This window comes from Dermatophagoides pteronyssinus, unplaced genomic scaffold, assembly GCF_027571235.1.
Source record: "Dermatophagoides pteronyssinus isolate colony J.1.1.1.1 unplaced genomic scaffold, Derpt_VIB-CSIC_2022.12 sq0006, whole genome shotgun sequence".
Lineage (NCBI taxonomy): Eukaryota > Metazoa > Arthropoda > Arachnida > Sarcoptiformes > Pyroglyphidae > Dermatophagoides > Dermatophagoides pteronyssinus.
Window position 1 is genome coordinate 449,754 of NW_027461530.1, and position 9,729 is coordinate 459,482.

The 9,729-nt window shown below is 29.0% G+C and overlaps 7 protein-coding genes and 1 long non-coding RNA gene across 8 annotated transcripts; 3 read left to right on the forward strand and 5 right to left on the reverse strand.

The window, feature by feature from the left end:
• The first annotated feature begins 109 nt into the window (after positions 1-109).
• Snp (Snipper) lies at positions 110-1,099 on the forward strand. The gene is made up of 3 exons (XM_027345297.2): positions 110-253; positions 311-605; positions 799-1,099. Exons 1-3 carry the CDS (start codon positions 110-112, stop codon positions 1,077-1,079), a joined length of 720 nt encoding a protein of 239 aa, XP_027201098.2. The 3' UTR covers positions 1,080-1,099.
• Positions 1,071-2,136, reverse strand: LOC142645083 (uncharacterized). The gene is made up of 3 exons (XR_012846265.1): positions 1,774-2,136; positions 1,568-1,708; positions 1,071-1,509 (listed from the first exon to the last, which is right to left on the reverse strand). It is a non-coding gene; the product is annotated as an uncharacterized LOC142645083 (long non-coding RNA).
• A 67-nt stretch (positions 2,137-2,203) lies between these two features.
• LOC113795059 (uncharacterized) lies at positions 2,204-4,503 on the forward strand. The gene is made up of 2 exons (XM_075820338.1): positions 2,204-3,421; positions 3,491-4,503. Exons 1-2 carry the CDS (start codon positions 2,428-2,430, stop codon positions 4,501-4,503), a joined length of 2,007 nt encoding a protein of 668 aa, XP_075676453.1. The 5' UTR covers positions 2,204-2,427.
• Positions 4,253-6,438, reverse strand: Mocs1 (Molybdenum cofactor synthesis 1). The gene is made up of 3 exons (XM_027345289.2): positions 6,166-6,438; positions 5,182-6,090; positions 4,253-5,048 (listed from the first exon to the last, which is right to left on the reverse strand). Exons 1-3 carry the CDS (start codon positions 6,392-6,394, stop codon positions 4,525-4,527), a joined length of 1,662 nt encoding a protein of 553 aa, XP_027201090.2. The 5' UTR covers positions 6,395-6,438; the 3' UTR covers positions 4,253-4,524.
• A 126-nt stretch (positions 6,439-6,564) lies between these two features.
• Positions 6,565-7,107, reverse strand: LOC142645080 (small ribosomal subunit protein eS28). Its single transcript, XM_075820357.1, has 2 exons — positions 6,965-7,107; positions 6,565-6,895 (listed from the first exon to the last, which is right to left on the reverse strand). Exon 2 carries the CDS (start codon positions 6,846-6,848, stop codon positions 6,654-6,656), a length of 195 nt encoding a protein of 64 aa, XP_075676472.1. The 5' UTR covers positions 6,849-6,895; positions 6,965-7,107; the 3' UTR covers positions 6,565-6,653.
• A 79-nt stretch (positions 7,108-7,186) lies between these two features.
• Positions 7,187-8,044, reverse strand: tko (30S ribosomal protein S12 technical knockout). The gene is made up of 2 exons (XM_027345299.2): positions 7,834-8,044; positions 7,187-7,754 (listed from the first exon to the last, which is right to left on the reverse strand). Exons 1-2 carry the CDS (start codon positions 7,940-7,942, stop codon positions 7,270-7,272), a joined length of 594 nt encoding a protein of 197 aa, XP_027201100.2. The 5' UTR covers positions 7,943-8,044; the 3' UTR covers positions 7,187-7,269.
• A 100-nt stretch (positions 8,045-8,144) lies between these two features.
• On the forward strand, positions 8,145-9,635 carry TfIIA-S (general transcription factor IIA subunit 2). Its single transcript, XM_027345303.2, has 3 exons — positions 8,145-8,441; positions 8,516-8,620; positions 8,685-9,635. The coding sequence occupies exons 1-3, from the start codon at positions 8,370-8,372 to the stop codon at positions 8,859-8,861; spliced, it is 354 nt and encodes a 117-aa protein (XP_027201104.1). The 5' UTR covers positions 8,145-8,369; the 3' UTR covers positions 8,862-9,635.
• RpS30 (ribosomal protein S30) lies at positions 9,095-9,547 on the reverse strand. Its single transcript, XM_027345300.2, has one exon. It carries the CDS (start codon positions 9,545-9,547, stop codon positions 9,149-9,151), a length of 399 nt encoding a protein of 132 aa, XP_027201101.2. The 3' UTR covers positions 9,095-9,148.
• Positions 9,636-9,729: the final 94 nt, after the last annotated feature.

The window sequence follows — 9,729 nt, forward strand, 5'->3', positions numbered from 1 at the left end:
GACATCTGGTGGCGTGAAAATTCAAAACAAAACAAAACAATATTCGAATCATCAGATGTTTTTTGGTAAAATTCAGGAAACATTATCATTTTTTGGATGATTAAATAAAATGTTAAAAATGTCACAATTTACACGGATATTTACGGAATCATTAAGATTCTTGTCGGGTCAACCACAACAGCAACAAGCAATTCAAACTCGATCAAAAGAGCAACAACAAAATTTTGATTATTTTCTTATTCTTGATTTTGAAGTAAGTATTTTGAAATGAATTTGTAATGACGATGATGATTGATTTTCCCAAAAATAGGCAACATGTGATAAACCAAAACAATTAACACCAATGGAAATAATTGAATTTCCAGTATTGAAATTTGATTGTAAAACATTAGAAATTGTTGATCAATTTCATCGTTATGTTCGGCCAACAATAAATCCAAATTTAACAACATTTTGTATTGAACTGACCGGTATCGTACAAGATATGGTCGATAATTCGGATAAATTTTCAAAAGTTTTTAATGATTTTCAAAAATGGCTTTTTGAAACAAAATTATTAAATGAAAATCAAGCACCAATTTCAAGATTTACATTTATTACATGCGGTAAGTTCTGGGTGATGATTTTTTCATTTGACTAATTTGAAAATCTTGATTTTTCTTATAGGGGTTTCACACTACAGCAATATTTCATGAAATATATACACGAAAATATTTCAGCCCATAAGGTTGAAATGGACTGAAATATTGCATTTGAAATATTTCATTCACATTGCTGCTAGTGTGAAACCCCTATTAGGCAATTGGGATCTGCAAAAAATCCTACCAAATCAATGTAAAATGTGTAATTATGAAATACCATCATATATGAAATCATGGATAAATGTAAAAAAATCCTATGTTGATCATACAAAAGAATGGCCACGTAGTCAATCAACAATGTTAAATCAATTAGGAATTGAATCGATTGGTCGTCCACATTCCGGTATTGATGATTGTCATAATCTTGCACAAATTGTTCGATGTTTAGTAAGGCAAAATTATATTTTTCATAATAATTCTCGTTTAAAATTGAATTAAAAAATTTTTTTAATGTCGAATGATTTTGGTTAAAGACAAACATTTAAACAAAACAGATTTTAAAAAGAAAAATTACAATAAGGATGGGAAATGTTTCTGTTTATGATAAATTTCTTCTTCTTTTGTTATGACGAATTTAAAAAAAAAGATTGAAACTGTGATAATTTAAAAAAAAACTTGAGAAAATCGAGCTCTTGTGAGAAAATGCTAAAAATGTTTTTTAACCAAAGCCACAAGGGTGATAACCGTTCTTGCAAAACGGTCACTGAAGAGCCGGTGAAGGCTTCGTAGTCGATCCAAATTTTTTCGCTATTGATGAAATAATAAGTGAACTTGATGGATTTGCCGCGTTGATGTAAACTTTGGCGAAGATCGTTGTTATTATCTTCTCAATCGACATTGCGAAGACCAACTCGGCGTCGATTTCCTCCTAAAAAAATATCATACATGAGTTAAACGCATGGTGACTATATTTCATCACTACTTACCATCATTTCGTTTTTACGTTTTTCTAATTTTAAGTTAGAGTCCCTTGATGAAATGATTCTTTCGGGTTTCTCCGTGTTGTAATACCGCCAACGAGGGCGGCCACGGATACTCCCCGACTTGTCTTTGTAATAAAAATCATTCTATAAAAATAAAGTAAAATTAAGAATAAAAGTTATCAAACCAAAAATTTTACAAATTTCCAAACCTTGGGCTTGAGGTTTGGGAATTTATCCACTAGCCACAGTGGCTAGGGTTCCCTCGAACTTCTTGCCAAGAAGTCGGCCGAACGCAGTCTTGATTTTCCATATAATACACTTTGTCACCAAAATTCTTATTGGATCATCCAAAGGTATTACTGCCCTTTCCTTTAATTGTTTAAAGCTCTCCATCTCTTCAAACAATTCAGGCATGTCGTCTTGGATAAATATTTCCTCTTTTTCAAGTTTTTTAACCAACTTTTATGGCTTTGATGCATATTATTTCATTTAAAAAATTATTATAATAATTTATTAGAAGAAATTTTGTTAGAAAAATTATGATTTCGTCGAGCATGAAGCATCACTCAGCAACAACAAAGGGAAATCGAATTCGAGCATTGAAAACTAAGCGACAAAAATTCGAATTAAAATTCCCGGTGATCATTCATAGAATATGTTTTGCAAAAAACAACAAAACAAAATCCACAGACCTGAACCAAACTGGATCAAAATAGTTGTTCATTTTTGTAATCGAATTTTTTTTCTATTTTTCAAACCGAAACCGCTTAATTTTATTGTTGTTTTGTTTTGTTTGAGTTTCATCATCTTTAAATCATTTCAACAACAAAAAACATTAAAAAATTACAAAAAAAAATTGAAAAATGGAAATGATTAGAACCAGTACTCCGGTACAACGAATAAAATTTCAACGACAAAAATCAAATAATGAAAATATTGTTGATAATAATAATGTTAATGGTAATGGTAATGATGATGAAAATTCCAAACCATCGTCGCCAATATATTTGACCATCGAAGAAGTATTCAATCGTTATCCATTGAAAAAAGAATTGATACGTGTATCAATTTTTGCCATAATTCAATCATATGATAATGAAAAAGGTATTTTGACCGTTATGGATCATACAAGAAAATGTTTTGCCATCAAATTCATTCGACCGATCATTCATACACGGCCAAAATGTGTTAATCAATCACCTCGACTGCCATTACGTACTGGTGATATTGTTCGTATAACTAGTCTATTTTTATATGAAGATTTTACTCGTCGTTGTAATAATGTTGAAAATATTGTTGTTTTTGAATCATTTAAAAATGAAATTTTTAATCCATTTTTTGTTGGTAATCAACAAGAATTTACCGATGAAGATCATGATAAAGTTATTGAACTTACCAATTGGAATGTATCTATATTGTTGGAAGCTAAAATTCGTTCAATCAAAGCGAATCATCAATATTATGTTGATTGTGCTTTCCAGGTTTTATGTACATTAAAATATGATAATCGTATTATTTTAGCTTGTTGGAATGGTTGTCCATTTCAAGATTATCAATGTATGCCATTGATAAAATTGCAACAAATTATTGATACATTGAATGAAATTAAAACCAAACCAAATGTTTATGGTGAAGAATTTATCAAGAAAATTTATAATGAAAATAAAATCATATTCATTTCGGTATATGGTATACATCGTGTTGTTGCTACTGTTCTAAAACCATTAGATTTTATTGTCGTATATAATCTATTGATAAAATCGGATAATTTTTCCTATGCTAAACATTCATACATTCTTTATGATGGTATTAATTTTGGTCGTTGTATACGTTTGGCTGAAGAAAATTCTGAATTAGGTAAGTGGGTTGTTGTTGGTTGATTTGTCAAATTCTAATCGATTTTTTTTTCCATTTTTAAACTCGAAGCAATCGCCCTGAAAGCACAAATCGAAAAGAAATGTGTACTCGGTGAAACTTTTGATCCAGAAATCTATCTTAATCAATCCTTATCACAGATAATTGAAATTTCTAATGATGATGTTCAACAAGATGACGATCAAGATGATGGTTGTTTACCATCCAAACGTATTCGACAAAATAATCAACAACAACAACAAATATCATTTTGTTTTTCAAACACCTTAGATGATTCATCATTACTAACGAATACTATACCTTGTTTTCATAATCAATATACAAAATATCAAAAAGAAATTATTTATCGTCATTTTTATTCATCGAAAAATTCAAATTTATCATCATTCCAACGTTTAAATTCATTTGATCAGCTAATCAACCAACGTAAAAATGTTGAAAATGAATTTTTTCTTGTGGATGCAAAATTTCATAGCGTTACGTTTGGTCAACAAGATCCTATTGATATTTTTCAATCAATGTCAACACTTCGTCAATATGCATGCATAGTTTTTTGTAATGAAAATGATTGTAATTATCAGGATACATTTGAATCCTTTTTTCAAAAATCATCGGAATGGTTAATGGAAAAAAATGAACAATTAATTTATATCAACCGGGAATCTTCAACCGATAATAATGAATCTCAAGATAATCAAATGATACGTTTAAAATGTCCAAATTGTCATACTGAAAATATTATTTTATCATTAGATTTTATATTAATTTTACAAGATTATGATAATGGTTTGATTGTCGTACGATTAACCCGGATAGATGCAAATGTATTTTTTAATTGTTCAACATATGATCTATGTCAACGTTCATCACCATTATTGGAACAGATTCCAGCATTTTTCAAACATGCTTTTCATATAACTAATGAACAAACTGATTGTTTACAAAAAATTACATGGACATTAATGGTGAATGATCATGATCAAAATCAACGTGAATTTCATTTAGTTGATGTTTCAATAATGAATAAGAATTTTTCTGGTGGTATATCGAATGAAAATATCTAATGAATTTTTTTTTAATGTTAATCAATGTGAAGAATGATGATAATCACCAGATTTTCCACCACTTTTATGTAACAGATAACATTCTCTAATAATCATTGATTTATTCAATGCTTTACACATATCATAAATTGTTAATGCAGCAATTGTACAGGCTATTAATGCTTCCATTTCAATACCAGTTTTCCAATTTGTTTGACAAATACTATCAATAATAATTTCTTCATCTTGATAATTAAATTGAAATTTTATATCAACATAATCTAATGGACATTGATGACATAATGGTATTAGATTACTTGTTGATTTTGTTGCCATTATACCGGCAATTTTTGCAATTGTCAATACATTTCCTTTACCGATTTGATTTTGTTCAATTTTTTTCATAACATTTTGACCGATATAAATTCGGGAACGTGCCTGGGCTATTCGTTTGGTTTCAAATTTTTCACCAACATTAACCATTTTTACTTGATGTCCATCATTCGAATCAATATGACTAAAATTACCGGATATGGATGATGATGTGGAAATAGATTTTCGTTGGTCTTTTTTGTTTTTCAAATTTTTAAAAAAAATTTTTAATTTCAACGAAAAACAAACAAACAAAATAAAATAAACAAAACATAACGATAACAGAATTTGATTTGTGTTTTTTGAACAAAATAATCAATTACCCACCTATCAATATCATTGGTCGATTGGATGAATTGGCCAATTTTAATGCACCGGAATGTTGTTTTTTCTTTCGTTGTACAGCCAATCTTATTATTTTATCAATTTCATTATCATTCATACCATTACGTATAGCATTTTTTAAGGATAATTCTTTCGAATCAAATAAACAAACTTTTAAATTACCATCAGCTGTTAAACGTATACGATTACAACCATTACAAAATGGATTTGTCATTGAATTTATAAATCCAATTGTACCAATATAATGTTCCACTTGATATAAAATAGCAGTATCATTTATTGATTTTGGTGGCAAACGATTGATATTAAATTTTGATTCAATTCGTTTGATTAATTGTTCGAAACTAAGCATTTTATCCGATCGCCAATGATTACCATCAAATGGCATATATTCAATAAAACGAATTTCCAGATTTGAATCTTTGGTTAATTCAATAAAATCTTCAATTTCATCATCGTTTAGACCTTGTATTGGAACGAAATTAATTTTAACCGAATCATATCCTTCCGATAAAGCTGTTTCAATTGATTTGATTACTTTAGCCAGTCCATTTCGACGTGTTATCATTTGAAATTGATCTGGATTCAATGTATCCAAACTAATATTTACTGAATCAAGACCAGCTTGACGTAATCGAGAACTATAACGACCGAATAAAATTCCATTAGTTGTTAGGGAAATTTTTTCCAATCCATTTGATTTCAATTCGGAAATATTTTCAATAATATCAATAATATCTGAACGAATTAATGGTTCACCACCAGTGAAACGAATTTTTCGAATACCAAATCTTTCGACAAATAATTTAGCCATACGATAAATTTCATCATTATTCATAAGATTTGATTTTGGTTGAAGTTGTATACCTTCTTCAGGCATACAATAAAGACCTTATAATTATAAATGAGATAATCAATCAGATTTTCGATCTAAGTGTTTCTACAATAGAAAAAAACAAATCTTACATCGTAAATTACAACGTTCGGTTAATGAAATACGAAGATAATCATGTCGACGTCCATGAGTATCCATCAATGGTTGATGATTATTATCATTATCAGTATCAGTAGCAGCAATGATTGTTTTCAATGCTGATTTTGTATTTGATAAGGATGCAGATGATGCAGATGATGATAATGTTCGATAAAGAATCGAACAAGATTCTTTAGTCAAAAATCGAATCATCATCATCATTTTGGTGTTTTTTATCAGTTTTTTTTTGATCGAAAAAAACACAACCAAAAATACAGTAACTGTGAGAATAGCAAAAAAAAATCGCAATTTCAATGAAATTTTTTTGGATCAAATCAATTGATCGATCAATTCATGCGAAAAAATTGACGGAAAAACTAGGAGAAATATGATTAGGATTGAATAATTTCTTTTTTTATTTATTCAAATCATTGGTATTTTTTCATCATCATTATTATAAAAAAGAAAAATTTCTTCTTTCTTAACGTAATCTTCTTGCTTCACGTTCCGATTCCAATAAGGTAAGAATATCACCTTCACGAACTGGTCCTTTTACATTTCGTATAATCGAACGATATGATTCATCCAAAAATTCTACACGAACTTGTGTACATTGTCCTTGCGAACCAGTACGACCTAAAATTTTTGATACTTTTGCCAAACGAATTTTATCCATATTTTTGTTTGTTTGTTTGTTGTTGTTATTTCAAAGATTTTTTTAGACTAAAATTTTCAAGAGAATCATATAAATGAAATTTCGAATTCAAGAATATATTTTTACCACCAACTAACCTTTGAATTAAATATCGAAGATGAAAGAAAATCAATCAAAAAAATCGACACGATGTCAACAGCTCAAACCGAGAAAAGAACACAAGCAGAAAAAGCGTGTGCGCTCACGGAAGTATTCGCTGGCAACAAATAACCGTTCATAAACAATGTTTTTTTTTCAAAAAACAAAAAAAATTGTAATTTAAAATTAAATAAATTTTTTTTGTTTTAAATAAATTTATTATTTACAAATTTTTAATGCTAATTATAATCGATGCTAAACAATGTAAAGGTTTTGTTGTTTTTCAATTTTTCCGGCAATCAATTTATTTATTTTTAGTAACATGAGCACAATCATATGCACCACGAATAACACGAATTTTCAAACCGGGAACATCACGAACACGTTTTTTTTGTAATAAAACAACACTATGTTCTTGTAGATTATGACCTTCACCAGGTACAAATGCTGTTATTTCTTTTCCATTTGTTAGCCGTACTAATACACATTTACGATTAGCTGAATTTGGTTTTTTCGGTTTACGAATCAATGTTTTCAATACAACACCACGCATCTGCGGTCGATTATCTAATGGATGTCGACGTTTAAGTCGTTCTCTTGGACCAGCTTTATGAATTCTTTGCAGAAATCGTTCTTCTTCCCAATTTTCACGGGTACCAACAAATGGATGTGAATAAATTTCAATAAATTTTTGCCGCTCTGAATCCGATCCCATGGTTGTCGTTTTTTGACCATGAAACGATTCGATCATCAACGAACGTTTTACAAGTTCAAATCTGTTTGTCGTTACTGTAATGATTTGGAAAACAAAATGTTCAAAAATTAGATGATGAAATCAATCAATCAATCGAAAAAAATGATAATTTACAATTTTGATTCAATTTTAAAATTCCATAATTGAAAATTTCCGAACATTTTGGAAATAAAAATCGTTGACCAACAACAACATTCAAACCATTCAATAATGATCGTATCATTTTACAATTTTTCGCTTTCGATAATATTTTGTTTTTTGAAAAAATTTGTAAAGAATTTCAAAAAAAAGAAAGAAAAAGAAAAATCACATGGTGAACCAAATAGAAAAAATTTGATCACCTTCTCTATGAATGGGACCATTTTTTGTTGTTATTATTATTTTTTTGCTGATTTATCATTTCGAACATTTTGTGTGTTGACCAAAAGTTGGAAAAAACAAAAAATTTTGTTTTGAAATTTTTCATTTTTTTTTCTCTTTAATCGATTCGAAATACTAAAATTGAATCACGAAACAAACAGAATGCAATAGAATTTCAATCCTGAAATCTTGATCTTGTTTCGTGAAAACAAAAAAGTTTTATTTCTGTTTGTTGTTGTTTTGTTTTTGTTTCATCATTATCATTATTACAAACATTACTATTTTTCAAAATGAGTTATCAATTATATCGTAATACAACGATTGGCAATACACTACAGGAAACATTGGATGAATTTATTCAGGTGAAATTTTGTTTTTGTAAAATCCATTTTGAAAGCAAAAATTTCATTCGATTTTTTTTCTTCAAAATAAATAGTCCGGACAAGTTAGTCCACAATTGGCACAAAAAGTTTTATTACATTTTGATAAAGCCATTAATGCTGCCTTTCCTGCTCGTGTTCGATCCAGATTAACATTTAAGGTAAATTATAAACAATAATAGACAAAAATCTAAATAACAAATCCATTTTCCAAAACAAAAACAGGCAGGACATTTAAAAACATATCGTTATTGTGATAATGTATGGACAATTGTATTGAAAGATGCTGAATTTCGTGAAACAGGTGAATTAATACAAATTGATAAGGTTAAAATTGTTGCTTGTGATGGTAAAAATACACAACAACAACAGCAACAAGCACAACCAACAAAAGAAGATTAAATGATTGAATCATTGCAGAGATTTGAATTTCGCGAATTGCGAATGGGCGCCATCATCATCATAAGAATTTATCTATCTTTTTTCTTTTTCAATTTCTGTTTCGAAAAAAAATGTAAAATTCAAAAAACTTTTCTGCATTCATTTGTCCAACCACTTTTGTTCATTGGTCTCAGAATTTTTCATTATTAGAAAATAATCACATAATAAAATTTTGTTTTTTTTGGATTTTAAAATAAAAAAAAAAGAGTTTTTATTCAAATCATCATTTCAGACAAATTTAAGAACATTTAAGCATTAGCATTAGGTCCACGTTTACGTCCTGGTGCACGAACAGCATTAACAAAACGTCGATTATATTGAAGACGACGTTTAGCACGACCAGTTGGTTTCTTTTTCTTTTCTTGTTTGTCAACTTTAGGTGTTTGTGCACGTACTTTACCGGCACGTGCTAATGAACCATGTACTTTACCACCCAATAATCGCAGATTTAATTCAATATTTGAACCATTTGTTAAAAAATCAACAATACGTTCATCATCATCTAATGCATGTCCATTATGATAGAGGATTTGTTCTTCACATGGAATATAATGAAGTTGTTCGATTTTTTGTTTCAATCCGAATACCAGATCATCATTAGAACATTCTACCACATGGGTACCTTGATGACGGATAAAAATTTGCATTTTTTTTTAATTCTTTTGTTTAATTTTGGCCAAAGAATTTAGAAAAATCGAAGAATGAAAACACACAAACACAGACAGAGCGCAAAAAGACGGAAGCTTTGGCTCGAAAACGTGTGAGTTTGCTCTTTGACTATTTCGACAATATTTTTTTTTTCGTTCTAAACTATTTTAACACCAACTAA